This window comes from Lynx rufus, unplaced genomic scaffold (assembly GCF_022079265.1).
Source record: "Lynx rufus isolate CCGP_SWC_20201006 ecotype Redwood Valley unplaced genomic scaffold, mLynRuf1.p SCAF_7, whole genome shotgun sequence".
Taxonomy (NCBI): Eukaryota; Metazoa; Chordata; class Mammalia; order Carnivora; family Felidae; genus Lynx; species Lynx rufus.
Genome location: NW_025814889.1, coordinates 76,788,867 through 76,806,421, shown reverse-complemented (window position 1 = coordinate 76,806,421; position 17,555 = coordinate 76,788,867). Strand labels below are relative to the sequence as shown.

Here is a 17,555-nt window from a genome sequence, read left to right as displayed (position 1 = left end):
TAATACTCTTTCTTGTAGAAAGCAACCACAATTAGGATCAGGTTAAACTTCATTCTTCTGCCTGTGAATTTTTAGTAGCCTATTCCGCAGGGAGTAGCACCCATGCTCCCAACTGTAACTTTCAACTGCTGCTGTGAAGTCTTTGCTGAAAAAGCAGCCTGCTGCGTGTGTACTCATACACGTGCAGCTGCGCTCTTCCACGGAAACCATAGCAAGCAACCACCACAACTAGGCTTTGAGCTTGTAGTTGTCTCCATAGGAAAGTACTGCTGTGAAATTGCTGGTGTTACATGACCACTGTGACTCGTTCTGGGTGTTCATGGATTTTGTATTCACAGTCTTCTCTAATACTGTATTGTTTGCCTCATCTAGATTGTCAACTATTGACGAATCTGGTTCCATTTTATCAGATATCAGCTTTGACAAGACTGATGAATCGCTGGTAATGAACATTTGATCTCTGAGAATTGTCTTTTTTTTTTTTCAACCCCTGCTCCCTTAGGAATATCTCCTGTCCTCTGAAGTTCCTTTATTACTGTTTTAATAGTTGATGTGTTATAGATACTGAGCTAGCGTTTTAAGATAAAAGTCTACACGAGCTGTAAGAGACTGGCTTATACATTTAGTTTCTGGAAGCGAGAATATAGAATTCAGGGTTTGGCATGAGGTTAAATATCTTTAGCGGATCTGTGAACTACTTGTACTAATTGACTATATCTTGGCTTATTAAAAAGCCCCAGCTAGCAATAAAAAAAAAAAAAAAAAAGTTACCCAGACTCTACCCAGTCAGGGTTTATTTTCTGCTCTTGGAAATAATAGACTTGTGCCTTATTTCAGAATTAGTTTGATTCTTGAGGAAAACTAACTTCACAATTAGAAAGAAACCAATGCTCTGGAACTTTTGCCAAGAAGACTGACAGAGTTTCCAGACACTCTATAATGCTTTGCTCAACAATGGTTAATGTATCTAAACTCTTTGTTACCTTACTTTTGTGGGGCAGCACCTTTTTCTTAACGTAAGGTGGTGTTTCTGCATAAAAGGTCATCTCCTGAGATTTCAGTCTTTGTTTGATGTTCAGAAGCTGGTGGTTTATTGGTTTGTGTATCTTTCCTGTTTTGCTGGCTGAAAGCTAGCAAATCAATAAATCAGGAGGTTATCCGTGGTTGGTTTTCTGATAGCGAAATAAGTGACAGCTACTTGTTATGTGGGTTAGGAGCGTTGTGTCCCAAATCAGTGTTTGAGGAAATCATTGCCATTTTATAGATATAAGTACTAATACTAAGTACCCCTTTTTGAAATAAGGAATGATATGAATAGGTCTCGAATATATAATAAAACTAGAATGGGGTGCCTGGGTGGCTCAGTTGGTTAAGTGTCCAACTTTTAGTTTCAGCTCAGGTCATGCATGATCTATGGTTCCTTGAGTTCGAGCCCCACATCAGGCTCCGCACTGGCGGTGTGGGCCTACTTTTGATTGTCTCTCTCCCTCTCTCTGGCTCTTTCTTTCTCGCAAAATAAATAAGTAAAAACTTAAAAAAAAAAAAAGTAGAACATATTCATAGCTGATTTTGGAGCTAGACCTATTTATGGTATATCTGTTGTAACCGAAACTGAATCAAACCATGAGTAGCTAAATTACTTGACTGTGAATTGGAGAGATTAAATTTATTTAGCTAAGCTACTATTTGCTATGTACTACTGTTTCTGGGGTTTGTGTTTTCAAGGGATTATGAGGAGTAAGGAAGTTACAGGTAGCTACTAAAACTGAATGTAAATGGTTAAAATAAGTGAAGTGAAACTAGACTACAGTAAAAAATAATTCTTTAGTGGTGAATGTCTTTGTTGGGGCCCAAGGAAGAGGGATGTTTGAGAAACAAAACCTAAACTGGAACTAAAGTGGGTATATATTGTGCAGAACATCTGATTAAGTAATAATAATCCCTTAAGAGCAAGAATCACATACAACACAATCAGTATAGCGCCTAAGATTCTGTAAGTTCTAAAACTAATTACAAAAATAATCAGAAATAAAGGACCAGGCACTGGAGATAATCACGACAGAAGTTGATTCTTTAACCTTTTCTGCCTCTGAGGTATTGATTCCTGATTCTATTATAATAGCTTCAATTTTGGAAAGAAAGCATGTTAACATACTATCGCTCTGTAGCTACACTTGAGACCCTCCCTTCCCCCTCTCCTCAAATTGTAAGTTAGGTAGCCTGAGTCAGAAAGCCTTTAAAGTTCTCTGTAAGTTTATTTGCACAGGGTTTAGGGGAGGCCTAACCACAGGAAAGAATTAATACACTGTAATTGTCAACAGGATTGGGATTCTTCTTTGGTAAAGACTTTCAAACTGAAGAAGAGAGAAAAGAGGGTAGGTATGGTTTTGTTTAATTTTTGTTGCCGTTTTTACAAAATAGCAATAAAAGATTTTCTCTAGAATTTTTGCCTAGATACAGCATTCCTGAGCTGTTGCTCTAGTTATTGTTAAACACTGACTACAAAATGAATTTATGCTGGGGGGCAGCATTGATGTTCCTTAAGGTGGGAACTCAGGACAGAATCTTGTCCTATTTCACTGTTCTGGCTGCTTCAGTTCATTCATGGGGTAGAAAAGGATATGCTTAAGTTTGTTTTGAGTTGTCATATGTATTTTTACGCAGTACTTTTGTACTCTAATAAAATTTTCAGATGAAATGTGTGTATAATGGGATATGCGGAGATCTGTCTGTGTGCAGTTGTTCAGGGTACTTCATATGTTTCCAGAGTCTTCATGTACTTAGATAGGATTACAGCTGTACTCTTTCTGGTGCTGTCATCTAGATTTTTCCAAAGCTTGCTTGTTTCTTCTAGGGCACTGAGGGCACTTTTGTATTGGTACAATGTAAGCTTTAAGAAATGGAAATAGAGTGGGAGAGAGCACATTGTCATTTACCATAGCCCTGGTAGCTAGGACTTGCACCAGGTTGTCTAATGGAATAATTTTGTCTTCTGTGCTTCAGATCTTCTATTTGGCACTGAACTTATTGGTCTTTGTTTCCTTTCTAGCGTTCTAGTAGCCGACAATTCATTGATGGTCCCCCTGGACCTGTAAAGAAGACTCGTTCCATTGGCTCCACAGTAGACCAGGTAAGAAGATTCAGGCCAAGAGAATTGTGGTTGTGAACACATCAGAGATTAGTGGCCCCAAGCATTAAAAATCCTGAGTCAACATTGCAGTGTTATTTTGAGAGAGAGATTTGGTGAGTTTTTCAATGTAATAGGATCCTCATCATCCTTATGAATGGAATTACTCTGAATAAACAACTCTCAGCTTTATATTTGATTCTTCATTGCTTGTATGTGTGCCTCTGTGACACACATATATATATTTTTTCAGTTTTTTTTTACTTTTGAGAGAGAAAGAGACAGAGCATGAGCGGGGGAGAGGCAGAGAGAGGAGACCTAGAATCCAAGCAGCAGGCTTCAGGCTCTGAGCTGTCAGCACAGAGCCCGACGTGTGGCTCAAACCCCACGAACCGTGAGATCATGACCTGAGCCAAAGTCGGAGCCTCAACCAACTGAGCTACCCAGGCGCCCCTGTATATATTTTTTTCAATATTCTTTTTATTTGTGTATTTAGTTTTTAGTTTTTGAGAGAGAGAGTGTGTGTGTGTGAGCAGGAGAAGCACAGAGGGAGAGAGAATTTTAAGTCGGCTCCAGCCCAGCACAGAGCCCGAGGGGGAGCTCCATCTCACAACCATGAGATCATGACCTGAACCGAAATCAAGAGTCGGGCACTTAACTGATGAAGCCACCCAGGTGCCCCTGTTTTTTTGTTCTGAAGTATGAGGTTTCAACTTAAGAGTGTTTTGAGCTGGGTCCTTAAGTCCTGACCAAGATTCAGGAACTTTTCAACCACTCCAAAACACCCTATGGAGGGGTGTTTAGCGGAGGGGAAATTAGATTCACATGTTTATTCTTCGCTCATTTCTGTTTTTGTTTCAGGGGAATGAATCCATAGTTGCAAAAACTACAGTGACTGTTCCCAATGATGGCGGGCCCATTGAAGCTGTGTCTACAATTGAGACTGTGCCATATTGGACAAGAAGCCGAAGGAAAACAGGTCCGCTGGGTTTTTGGTTAAATTGCCTGTGTAAAGCAACTGGTAAAATTTGGGGAGACTTGGTTTTTTAGAATCCTTCCTTCGTTTCTTGCATGTTTCTGCACAGTATCATACTCTGCCTTTGGGTTGCTAGCCTGGCCTAGGCCACTTGTGTATAACTTGTTATTCTTGAACTGATTTTTCTGCATAGCTGTTGTAGTCACTTCTGATTATGGTTACAAATTACTGGTTGTCTACCAGTTATTTTAGAATCAGGGTTAAAATTCATAAGGGACAAAATATTAAGACACAAAGGCTTAAAGTCGGTTGTTTTCTAGGTACCTTACAACCTTGGAACAGCGACTCTACCTTGAGCAGCAGGCAGCTGGAGCCAAGAACGGAGACAGACAGTTCCGGCACTCCACAGAATAATGGAGGGATGCGCCTGCATGACTTTGTCTCTAAGACGGTAGATCCGTGATTCTCCTTCTTTTGGGCACACTTAATTTTTCTTCTCTTTTAATGTTTGTTTATTTATCTTTTTAATGGAAAATTTTAATTTAGTTTTTGGGTTTTTTTCGAAAGAGAGGGAGCATGAGAGCATGCATGAGTGGGGGGGGGCAGAGAGAGAGGGGGACAGAGTTTCCAAAGCGGGCTCTGCACTGAGCAGAGAGCCCGATGTGGGGCTCAAACTTACAGTTCATGAGATCACGACCTGAGCTGAAGTTGGATGCTTAACTGAGCCACCCAGGCACCTTAGGGCACACTTAGTTTTTTGATTGTGAAATTAATATATACCAGGAGCAGATTTAAATAACTTAGTGTTAGAAAGTTAAATGTCACGTCTCCTTCTTTCGTTTCCACTTATCAGGGCTAACTGCTGGTTGCAGAAGGTGTGTATCTTTCCATTCTGTGAGTAATGTTAAATTAAAACAAAGCCAATTTTTCAGAAACAATTGTATATGCTTTTCGGTGATACATATTTACATTGTATTCTTAAAAATAGCATGTATTACATTTGTCCCATTGGATTTCCTCATAAAAACCCAAGCAAACTGACTGAGGCTCAGAAGAATCAATTGCGTTGTTGAGCCACAGGACAGTAAGTGGCAGAGTTAACACGGAGGTTCTGTGACTCCTTGTCAGCAGATTCTTTCCACTACTCTACACTGCCCACTTCCAGGTGGATGACCTTATGCAGGTTACACAGGCTGTTTTTGCTTCTATTCCCTTATCTTAAAACAAAGAAAACAAAACCTATATTGTAGGATTATTGCGAGAATTACACAAATAAGTGTAAAGGAATTAGGAGGTTGTTGGTTGTTGATGATGATAATTTTCTAATTCAGACCGTTCTGTTCTTTCTGCCCTCTTTTGTTCTCAGGTTATTAAACCTGAATCTTGTGTTCCATGTGGAAAGCGGATAAAGTTTGGCAAGCTGTCTCTGAAGTGTCGAGATTGTCGTGTGGTCTCTCATCCAGAATGTCGGGACCGCTGTCCCCTTCCCTGCATTCCTACCCTGATAGGAACACCTGTCAAGATTGGAGAGGTATGACCACATGTATGACAGCTGTGGGAGCTGTCCTTGTGTTATGGCTTCTTTAGCTTTTCCAAAGCTTACTGTCCGTTTTTATCCTAAAATAAGTGATACGAAGCATATTTTTTTCCATGAATGTTGAAGAGAAATTATAAAATGTTAATTTGCAGGAGAGTCCTGCTTGGGTTTGTCTATTTAATAACTTTTCTACACCACACTCCTCTTTCCTTCCCTTCTCTCCCTCCCTCCCTTTCCCCCACCCTGTCCCCTCTTCCCTACTCATACTCTTTCCTTTCCTTCCCTTTCCTCCTTTCCTTCCTTATTCCTTTCCCTTCCTTTCCTTTCCTCTTCTCTTCCTTCCCCTCCACACTCTATTCCTATTTTGTAAAATTTCAAACATATACAGAAGTAGAGAGATGAGAATAATCCCTGGTTCCTGTCACTCAACTTCTGTGATTACTACTTCATGTCCAATTTTGATTTATCAATACCCCCATGTCCTCCTGGCCCTGTGTAGTGAATTGTGTTGAAACAAATCCCAGCCATCCTGTAATTTCATCTGTGAATGTACTTTCTCTTATGTTAGAGATATTCTATACTAGGCTATTAAGATTAGATTGCTTATTTCTAAACATTGATTCAATCTGTTAATAAATTATTTATTGTATGACCAGTGTTAAGATTCAAAACAAAATGATTATGCTGCTATCCAGCCCCCAGCAAATCAAATGTTACTTTTTTTAATCTTAGGAGTTCTTATTTGTGCCTATAATTGGTTACAAATTTTCTGTACTCTGATATAGAACCATGGAGTTCTCCCCTACAGATATGTTTGTGTCCCGAGCAACTGTGACTTGTGTTAAATAATATTTCTTACTAAGAGTAATAAAAGTGTAAAAAGGTTTTCTTTTTTAGAATAATAAATTAGTTTATATTAAAGCCTATACCTGTAATCTTGTCATTGCTTGTTTTCTGAGGCCCTTGAGTAGAAGAGAAGCAGGAGTAGAGTTGTAGATAGTGGTCATATTACTTGTTCATGCAAGAATGTGGTACGTGACCAGAAACCAGTCCTGGTGTGGAGATAGGAAAAAAAAAAAACAACAAACGGAGAGTCTCTGTTCTAATGTATGCTTTGGGAACAGGAATTTAAAAGTAAACATGACATCCCAACCTGAGCATGAGTTTGGAGACGTTTTTCCTATTCACCTTCATTTGCTGGTCTAAGTGGTAATAAATAATAACTTAAAACTCTCCCTTTTCAGGGAATCCTGGCAGATTATGTGTCCCAGACTTCTCCAATGATTCCCTCCATTGTTGTCCATTGTGTAAATGAGATTGAGCAGAGAGGGCTGACAGAGGTAAGAGTCAACATTCAGAGAGCGTGAATCTGTTAATTTGTGTTAATGATTAGGAGGTTCTTTCTGAAAGTGTCACCTTGATAATAGACAGGCCTGTATCGGATCTCTGGCTGTGACCGGACAGTAAAAGAGCTGAAAGAGAAATTCCTCAGAGTGAAAACTGTACCCCTCCTCAGCAAAGTGGATGATATCCATGCTATCTGTAGCCTCCTGAAGGACTTCCTTCGAAATCTCAAAGAACCCCTTCTGACCTTTCGGCTAAACAAGACTTTCATGGAAGCAGCAGGTAAGAGTAGCTCTTTAATTCTAGAATGTGAGTGCCCCAGGGGCAGGAATTTTTGACTCTTGTGTTTACTGCCCAGTACAGTGCCTGCCATATAGTAGATGCTCAAATACTTTGATGAAGAATGCCTGTATCCATGTTCCTGGTGCCTGTCCTCTTCCTGTCTAAACTATACAGGGCGCTAACAGCATTTATTGTTGTTGTTATTTTTGGTAGAGTTTGAGATTGTCATTTTGAACTTGGAGCCATCTTTGGTTTCTTTTCCCCCACACCACATTTAATCCATTGGCAAATCTTGTCAGCAGAGGTCTTGTAAAATTTATCTTAAAATTGAAATTTGCCACTCCTACTACTACCCCTCTTGACATCTCTCATCCTGGAGTGACAGAAGAACCTAGTGTTTTCCCTTTTCTACTCTGGCCCTTGACACTGTGATCCTCATATAGTATCCAGAAGGGCCCTTTTAAAATTTATATTAGATGATAGCCCTTCTGTCTTTAGTATCTCCAGTGGCTTCCCGTCACTCTCGGAATAAAATCCACAGCCCTTAACATGGCCCCAAAGACCCCACCTGTATGAGCCGGCTCCTTACGTCTCTAGCATCATTTCTCTCCATGCCCTTCCCTTCTTTCTTCTTCTCCACTTGTTGGGGTTCTTGCGACTCTTAGCACTTGACAAGCTGACTCCCATCTTGAGGCCCGCGCATTTGTTATTATTTCAGCCTGGAATGTATTTGCATGATATGCCCTTCCTCCCTTTCTTTCTTTTGGGTTTCTTCTTGGGTGTCTTGTCCTCAAAAACACCTTTCCTGACCACCTTGTCCAAAATAACCGCTCCCATTACTTTCTAGCTTCCCCTGTGTATCACTACCTGATAGATAACCTGCTTTTTGACTGACTCCTCTAATAGAATGTAAGTTCCATGAGGCAAAATCTTTGCTTAATTCCACTTTACCTGAGCACTTAGAATAGTACCTGGTACATAGTGGGCCCTTGAACATGTTTTATAGATGAAAACCTTCTTGGTAATTGTAGTCGCTGCGGCTGTAGGCCTGCCTTCCCAGCACAAGGCTTGCTAGCTGCTTTCCCTAACTGCAGGGGCCGATTTTTGTGAAGGTTCCGATTTCTAATATTGAGCTGTTGGCTAGTGTCCTGCTTGTTAATGAAACTGGAGTTCGTTTCAGTCATGAACCTAATCAGAAGTTTCAGAAGCTTACTGTATAGATGACACTTTGTGGTCGATCACTTGGAAGCCCGCTGTCAAGAGAAAGAAGTCTAGGCCTCTTGGTGCTTTCCTTTCATTTACAGAAATCCCAGATGAGGACAACAGCAAAGCTGCCATGTACCAGGCTATTGGTGACCTGCCCCAGGCCAACAGAGACACATTAGCTTTCCTTATGATTCACTTGCAGAGGTGAGTACAGCAGAAACTTGTTTCTGAGAGGTTGGGAATTTGCCACTGGGAGCATAATGTGGGTTGGGTGTTAGGGAGGGAACGTGAGGGGTGAATTGTTTTCTGGTAGATCTTATATTTTGGTCTGCATTTAAGTGGATGGACAAAGTCTTCTAATTGACTGTTCTCTTGTTTAGAGTGGCTCAGAGCCCAAATACTAAAATGGATGTGGCTAATCTGGCTAAAGTCTTTGGGCCTACCATAGTTGCCCATGCTGTGCCTAATCCAGATCCAGTGGTAATGTTGCAGGACATCAAACGTCAGCCCAAGGTAGAGAAGTGCATTGTGTGTGTGTGTGTGTGTGTGTGTGTGTGTGTGTGTGTGTGTGTGTAACACGTATGTGTGTTAATGTTATGCGAGTTTTAATGTATTTCATAAATACACAAAAACTTGTGTAACATTTCATATATATATAAAAACTTGTATAACATGATAAAATGAGAGAGTGGTGAGAGGTAAGCCCTGAGGTTTGGGGGTGTGCTAACATGTTTGGTGGCTTTTTAGGTGGTAGAGTGCCTGCTTTCACTGCCCCTGGAATATTGGAGTCGGTTCATGATGGTAGAACAAGAGAACGTTGACCCCATGCATGTCATTGAAAATTCAAATGCCTTTTCAACACCACAGACCCCAGATATTAAAGGTAAGGCCCGAGTTGTGCTTTCTTTTTTTTTTTTTTTTTTTTTTAATAGTAGGCCAAAGTAGGGCTTGAACTCATGACCCTGAGTTTGAGACCTGAGCTGAGATCATAGTCAGATGCTTAACCAACTGAGCCACCCAGGTGCCCCCCAAGTTATGCTTCTTAAGGGACCTGACTTCTTCTCTAGTTCTGGCTATTTACTCTCTTCGTGCCTTTGCTAGAGCTATTTGGAATTCATATTCTTCAATAAAAAATTTTAAATTCATTATGAGGATTCTAACATTAAAGAAAATTTGTACAGTTCTACTATCCTTATTTTTTTTTATGTTCATGAAACATGGTTCTCCTTTTCTTTATATACATATGGATATTTTAAAAATATAACAATTCAGATATAGTTTGATCTTATTTCACGTAGCATATTGTGAGGACTTTTCCTGTTACTATGTATCACTTTTATGGTTGTAAACTATAATTTAGTTACATGTTCTATTAAGAATTGGTGTTATTTATAACATATATGCCACGTCTTCTTTATCCATTCATCCATCGATGGACATTTGGGCTCTTTCCATACGTTGGCTATTGTTGATAACCAACTTGATTTCTTAAAGGCTTTTGCCAATTTGTATTGCCACCAAAAATGCACGAGGCTGGTTTCTTCCAACTTTTACTGGCATTGGAGACCTATTCTTTATTTTTGCAAGATCCCTTTTTTTTTTTAAACGTTTATTTATTTATTTTGAGAGAGCACGAACAGGGGTGGGGCGGAAAGAGATGGGGACAGAGAGAGAATCTCAAGCAGGCTCCACACACACACAGCGTGGAGCCCGATGCAGGACTCACTCAATTCCATGACCATGAGGTCATGACCTGAGCCTAAATCAAGAGTCGGGCATTTCACTGACCGAGCCCCCCAGGTGCCCCAAGATCCTTTTTAAGAAAGCATACTAGGGGCGCCTGGGTGGCGCAGTCGGTTGAGCGTCCGACTTCAGCCAGGTCACGATCTCGCGGTCCGTGAGTTCGAGCCCCGTGTCGGGCTCTGGGCTGATGACTCAGAGCCTGGAGCCTGTTTCCGATTCTGTGTCTCCCTCTCTCTCTGCCCCTCCCCCGTTCATGCTCTGTCTCTCCCTGTCCCAAAAATAAATAAAAAAACATTAAAAAAAAAAAAAATTAAAAAAAAAAAAAAAGCATACTGTTTTTTCTAATACAGGTAAGAACCAAATGATCAGACGTTAGATTTGTGAAAGCTGGAGTTTGAGAATGGCCTCAATCAGGAAGTGAAAGTCAGCTATTCATTGAGCAGTTGCCCGCACAGTTCAAAAGATATACTGCTGTGTTACAAGACAATGACTGAAATGATCTCTGGGACTTTGGGCCTCTAACCTTAGCTCTTAAGTGCTTCATGGCATACTCAACTTAAAACTGGCCACTGACAAGGGTGCTTTCCTTTTTGTGCCTCCTTTAAAAATATGTCTTAACTTTGATTAAAGTGAGTTTACTGGGGCCCGTGACCACTCCTGAGCATCAGCTTCTCAAGACTCCTTCATCTAGTTCCCTGTCGCAGAGAGTCCGCTCCACCCTCACCAAGAACACTCCCAGGTATGTGGAACTGGCTGGCTTTGGAAGTAAAATAGGGCTGCTTCCTTAGGCCTCTTTTCCTATCACACCGAAGCTTATTGAAAGAAAAATTGAATGAGACCTGAGCTAGCAAGTAGGCATTAAAAGGTAATCTGGAGCCATAACAACCCCCTTTTTAAAAGGGTCTAAAGGTTTTGTTTCCCCTCTCTCATCTCAGGTGACAAAGAGTCGTTTACAGAGTAGTTGTGGAGGGCTTCCTATTTTTAGATGATAATATTAAATAATGTTACAGTTTACCTTTTTTTATAGACTCCTTTTTCAGTTCATTTTCTTTTCCTTTAGATTTGGGAGCAAAAGCAAATCTGCCACCAACTTAGGACGACAAGGCAACTTTTTTGCTTCTCCAATGCTCAAGTGAAGTCATGTCTCCTGTTACTTGCCAGCATTTCCTGACTGCAGGAAGGCTGCACCTGTACTCTCCGCTCTGCAGCCTCCTGGACTCATTACTACTTTTAGCATTCTCCAGGCTTTTAATCAAGTTTAATTGTGCATGGGGGTTTTATTAAAACTATATATATCTCCCTCTCCTTCTCCTCAAGTAATGTAATATCAACACCTTGTGCAGTCATTGTTGGGAACTTGGGAGATCTCTCCAGCGGTAGAAAGGATGATACAGAATTCGTTGTGATTTTGCGGGGAGGCTGGAAGAAGGTGCATCCCCTTGGCTTAAAGCCAAATGCTGCTCATGGAAGTGATCTTTCTCTGGTGTTATTTAGAACTAATTTCCCTGAGACAATGACAGAATCCCCACCTCTTTGTTAAGATTGACTTGTCTCAGGGTGGGAGGTGGGAGGGCAGGGTAAAAAAAGGTTGGACAGAGGATTTGGGAGGGCTCCTTCTGAGAACTTGGAAGATCTTCCCCCGGCATGAACTAAGCTATCATGTGGAGCCTTCATAAAAATGGGATAGGACGAGGACAGAACTAGTAATGGGGGTGTGCTTAGCTTTGATTTGGATCGATTAGGTTTAATAGTGTTAAGTGGCACAACCTTGTAAAAGTGATATTCCTACTTGTATTTATCTCTAACGGGCCTCTGGCTGGACTTTGGGTTTGGCTGGGGTCAAAGCCAGTTTGCACTTCGGTTGAATTCATTCTGATGCTTGACCCTCCTGTCCCCTTGTCCATTGGAGCCCTACTTCTAAAGGTCATATGTCATCTATTTGGCATCCCAGTTTGCAATTAAGAGTAGGCTATAAGGGAGATTGTCAATATTTTGTGTGGCAAGAAATGCCACACTCATTTTGTCTTTGCACTTTGGTTGCTAAACTCTTCCTATGGAACACAGCCACAGCTAGATAAATATGAACTTGTTCTTTTATTAAAATTATTTCCAATATCTATAAAAATGCTTTTTTCTGTAGAATGTTTTTGACCCATAGCGACCCTTTTCTGTAAAACACATATTTGGAAAAAAGTAAATAGTTTTTTCAAAATGACTATGAGGTTGATTTTCTTGTCTTGGAAGGTAACCTTCAACACTTTTTTTTAAGAAAATATTTTTCCTCAGCGTTTAGGTCTACTATTCATTTCCATTCCCTTCCCTCCCCCAATGCTGTCACCACCAAGGGTTTGTTTCTTCATTCCTCATTGTCTTTCATCGTCCAAATTGAAGTCCTAGATTTGTCCTTTGACTGTTACCTCTCATCTGAGGAAACCACTTTAAACAAAAACCAAACTTTTTAAACAAGTCTTTAGGGACCAGAATGGTGCAGTTAAAAAAAAAAAAAAAAAAAAAACCGACTCTGGCTGGCTGACTGCCTGGAACATCCTTCACTGCTGGAAGTGCCTCTGGAGTGAGCTGGGATGATTAACTGAGGGCACCTGCACTTGGAACTCTGAAGCTGGTGAACAGAATGTATCTGAGATTGAGCGTAAACAGTTGCAGGCTTAATATGTAACCGCTGAGAGAGGAGGCAACCTACTGGCTCTTTTCCCGGGAGGTGGCAGCTCTCACAGCAGGGAGATTTTGCCTCAGCAAATTGAAAGAGGATGGGTCCTCTCTCCTCTTTCCCCCACCCCCTTTACACACACACGCCTGTTAAGTTTTATTTTTAATTGTTTTAACTTTGTCCTAGATGCCATCTCTTTTCTTATGTCTGTGCAAGCCTGGTGTTGGCCCGGTTCCATATTTGCTGTTCTGTAGTATCTCCCCTCGGTGCATTTTAAGTCACTAATGTGGAGGAAGCAAATGGATTGTAGAATGTTAGTGAAGGCAAGACTACCCTATGCAGGAACTGATGGCCCATTAACGAAAAAGGAAATGGTCCTGTGTGTCAGATGTTGGCAGCCAGTTGCTCGGTTTTGGACTAGGCCAAGAGACCTCAGCCGTGAAAATAATTCTGATATTAGCAAAGGGAAATATGTACCCACCTTCAACTTCTTTAATAGTTCTTCATGTGGAACAGCTCGACTTTCGAGGGCTTTCTTAATTCAGTTGTGTCGCCTTGATGTGAGATTTAAGGAAAGGGTCCGGTGCTTTGGAGTAGCCGTCACACTGGCTCCTGCTCCTCACCCGTTCTGATGCTGCCTCTGACTCTGCCTGTAATGCAGTTAATGCAGCTTTCCTCTCTCACCTGCTAATAACCAGAATCTAAATCTTTAAATCCGTTCTCCATCAGTCTAGGTAAGACTCCTAAGTTTGATGTTTATTTAACTGGGCAAGCATTACATGGTTTGATTCAGCAGCAACAATTTGCATTTATTACTGGGTGTGTAATGATTTCTCCTTCCTTAAGAAGGCAAATTCATTGCTTGCAGAAATAGAAGGCACCTGAGTTTCCATCACAGGACAAGAGTGTTCAAGTGATTTACCGTGACAAAAATGGTCAGTTTTGGCTACGAACTGCAACTGTGGCATTGAAAGAGGTCTTGAATTCTTAAATTCATGCCTAAATTACTGGGCAGCACAAAGTGCCGAATGCTGAGTGAGTGCAGGGAGCAAAGCTATCAGCCTTGCTGGGTTTGTTTTGTTACAGCAGGGCCTCCCTGCCCACCTCAAGCTTCAGACACACACACAAACACACCTCATATACGTATGGTATGTGATTTCCCGTTGGAAAAGCATCTGGAAGACCCATTGTGGCAAGCCTGGCATACCGAGCAGCGGTTTGCTTAATCACGTGTCACCTTTTCTTAGGCTCAGCTGTGAGCAGGGAAGGAGCTGTTATGGAGTCCCGATCTGGGAAGGAAGGGAGGCACAGAGCTCAGTGTTCAAGTCGGCACAGTGCATACAGTAGGGTGTCTTGATCCATGTGCTTTGATGATTTCCTTGATCACGACTCCGGTTTCAGCCACTGGTGTGAAAAGCTGTTAAGCATGCAGAGTCGGGGCATGTTAGTCATTGTGCTTTTAGTGTAAACAGGATTTGGAGACTGGTCACTTAACCTAGGAATTTAGTGATTAAAAAAAAAAAAAAGTCTCCCTGTAGGTGGTCTATTTTGTAAATAAGTGAAGGCCCCGAGCCAGGGGGTCCTTACCTTGTGTAATTTATTAGACTCTGGTTCTCAGAGTCTGTATTTGTTGATGGTTTCTATTCATGAAGTCAGGCAGAAGGCAGTTTGACGTCACCAGGAATAACCTTGTAGTGTGTGGGAGCCTTGTCCTCCGCAGTTGTGTGGGATGGGAAAGGAGGCCACTTTTCAGGGACTCAGAGTTGGAAGCAGGAATTTTCCTTTTGTCTACCTTCTCCCTTTGTAACTCTTGCCAGTTTCATTTAGTTGCATTGTTTTTATACAGATTGCTCTCACATCTCACACAGTTGGACACCATCTGCGTGCTAGGCTCAGACACGTGTAAGTGGATATTTAGATTTCTAATAAAGCACTTGCCAGTTAATATCCTCTCCGGCCATCAGTAAAGATGGAATTAACTGATTCCTCTAGGAAATGCGATAATGGTGATCGACAATATATCAAGTGCTTTCATTCATCATCTTACTTGATGCCACAACACCCATGTGGGGTGGGCAGGTGATCTTATCCCAACTGGTAAATTCAGAGGGGTGATTTGGCATAAATTTCCACAAACTAATCTCTAGTTTAGCTAGGATAAGAACCTGGGGATTAGCGCTCCCACCGGAGTTCAGCTGTGGTGCTTGCTATTTAAATCAGCATTGTGGGGTCTGTTGGAATATTATTAGGTATGTAAATGATTCCACTCAGGGCTGTATGTGGATGTGCTTATGTATAGATGACCCAGAAGGAGCAGGGTGGCCTAGACTGCCGGGAAAAGCATTTGGGACAGGAGAATGGAATGTCTTTCTTAATGGTTGGGCTTATTGTCTTATAGAGGTGGAAGTCCTGGGCATGGTGATCCAGGGCTATTTTCTTCTTCTTTTTTAATATTTATTTTTGAGAGAGAGAGATATGGGCAGGGAAAGGGGAGAGAGAGAGGGCGACACAGAATCTGAAGCAGGCTCCAGGCTCTGAGCTGTCAGCACAGAGCCTGATGTGGGGCTCAAAGCCACAAACCACAAGATCATGACCTGAGCCGAAGTTGGACGCTTAACCGACCGAGCCACCCAGGCGCCCCTCCAGGGCTGTTTTCTGTGTGGAAGGAGGAGGATGTGTTGGTGTGAATGTTTGCTGTTCTCCTTGTGGGAGTCAGTTCTCGGGTCACCCATGTGCATCTTGTGTGCTCTGAAGCTCAGAGCCAAGAATAGGCAAGTCTCTGAGCCAAAGTCATCAGCCTGCTTCTAGAAACGTGTCAGCGGATTAGCTTATTGGCTTTCCCCCTGAGTGGCATTAGCTCTCACCCCATCTCATGTTCACCATCTGGCTTTGAGTAAGAAGTCTTCAAGTGATCTCTCTTGAGCAGCCTGCTCTGTGCCAGGGCTTTCTGAGGGCTGTTCAGCTTTCTTCCTCATCAACCCCAGGACCCGTTGCTCTCCAAGAAGTAGTCTGTTGTGTCCACACATATGCACACCTGGCATCAGAAGAATACTTCAGGCCTCAGAGGGAACAAAATCAGCTCAAAGGAGAATGAGTCTGTGTGGTCAGTGGCCTAAAGTCTTTTGTTGTCAAAACAAGTGGATTTGTCTTTAGATAAGTTTTTAAAATGGAGTTGCTGGGGTGCTTGGGTGGCTCAGTCGGTTAAGCATCCGACTTGAGCTTAGGTCATGATCTCACAGCTCGTGAGTTCAAGCCCCGAGTGTGGCTCTGTGCTGACAGCTCAGAGCCTGGAGCCTGCTTCTGATTCTGTGTCCCTCTCTCTCTCTGCCCCTCCCCTGTTTCCACTCTGTCTCTCTCTCAAAAAACTAAATAAGCATTAAAAAATAATAAAATAAAATGAAGTTGCTCCTGCCACAGAGAAAGCTCTTCCTGCCTGTGCGATAGTACAGTTTGTGCAGATTTTAGGAGAGCAAGACATACGAAGGGGCTGGGATTTTTCTTCCTCACTGGAAAGCAAGGCCTCAGGTGGGCTGCATAAATGAACCACCTCTCCTCCTCCCAGGGAGCTGGCTGCTTTCTCCTCTTAGGTTAATATACGTTGACTGGGGCTAAACGCCTGATGCTTCTGGACAGAGTCCAGCCCCTCAGCAGAGCAGCCGCACTGGGGAGATACAGCTGCTGGCATTAAAGGGCTAAGCCCTTTCCAGCTGCTTTGCTTTAACGGGAACTGCCTGCAGTCGGCAGCTTAACGGAGCTGTTTTAGCCCGATTAGGAGGAAATGACTAATCTCGGCATCTTCTCATGGCACTGGCCTGGAGGCTCTGGGGAAGATAACCCGGTAGGGTGGGAAGTGGTTGGATAAATGGTGTTGGAGTGCTAGGCGATTATCCCCTCAAAAATGGTGGTCCCTGCTTGACATGGTTTGTGTTTTATTTTGTCTCCATAAAAAAACATGGGGTTTTCTTCACTGGCCTCCCTGGCACTGAGGGAGAGGAGATGTTTACCATGTTGGGTGGCCTGGGTATTTAAAAGCTGGAATAGAGTTGAGAGCGTACGAGGACAATGGTGCCCATCCCCCTTAGAGGAAGAAGACTTGAGACCCTCATGTGGTTCCCACTTTGGCCTTCCATTCCCCTTCACTTTAAAATCTGATGTAAAGAGCCAAGATCCAGAGGAGAAATGATCATTTTCTTGGTCATATGATGCACTTAAAATATATTTTTTAAATATTTCTGAGGATTGGGATATCTTATAATCAATGACATCTTACAAATACAGTGCAGTGTTTTTCTTTTTTAGTAGCTCATAAAATAGTGGTGCATCTTATTAACCATGTTATTTGGGCTAGAAGCGTTAGCTGTTCCTGGGAGGTAGGCTGTTGGCTAGACCAGATGTGGAGACCAGGGAACCTGCTACTTAGCTGTGGTCGAAGAGCTTTAAAACAGGGAGTTCCCTGCATCTGAAGGAGGCTGTGGGATAGGAAAAGCAGGGCTCAGCCTTGGGACATCTAGCACAAAGAGGCAGGCAGGCAATGTGTAGGATAGGATCAAAATCTGTCCCAGTCATGACCCATCCTGGAGCCATTTCATGTGACCCCCGAGTTGGGGAAAGGTAGCGAAAAGCCATTGTGAATCAGTGAGGCTATGACCAAAATAATAGTACTTCCTGGTGG

General features: G+C 42.2%; 1 protein-coding gene across 3 annotated transcripts in view; it reads left to right on the top strand.

The window, feature by feature from the left end:
- RACGAP1 (Rac GTPase activating protein 1) overlaps positions 1 to 12,396 on the top strand; it is a 28,428-nt gene extending 16,032 nt beyond the window's left edge. For all 3 annotated transcript variants that reach the window (XM_047067023.1, XM_047067022.1, XM_047067021.1), the window contains exons 5-17: positions 373 to 442; positions 2,322 to 2,375; positions 3,050 to 3,130; positions 3,989 to 4,106; positions 4,424 to 4,554; positions 5,470 to 5,634; positions 6,885 to 6,980; positions 7,068 to 7,266; positions 8,571 to 8,676; positions 8,853 to 8,985; positions 9,220 to 9,355; positions 10,846 to 10,954; positions 11,276 to 12,396. In XM_047067023.1, coding sequence (XP_046922979.1) covers positions 373 to 442; positions 2,322 to 2,375; positions 3,050 to 3,130; positions 3,989 to 4,106; positions 4,424 to 4,554; positions 5,470 to 5,634; positions 6,885 to 6,980; positions 7,068 to 7,266; positions 8,571 to 8,676; positions 8,853 to 8,985; positions 9,220 to 9,355; positions 10,846 to 10,954; positions 11,276 to 11,351 — 1,474 coding nt within the window. In that variant the 3' untranslated portion in view covers positions 11,352 to 12,396. The remainder of the gene's footprint in view (positions 1 to 372; positions 443 to 2,321; positions 2,376 to 3,049; positions 3,131 to 3,988; positions 4,107 to 4,423; positions 4,555 to 5,469; positions 5,635 to 6,884; positions 6,981 to 7,067; positions 7,267 to 8,570; positions 8,677 to 8,852; positions 8,986 to 9,219; positions 9,356 to 10,845; positions 10,955 to 11,275) is intronic.
- Positions 12,397 to 17,555: the final 5,159 nt, after the last annotated feature.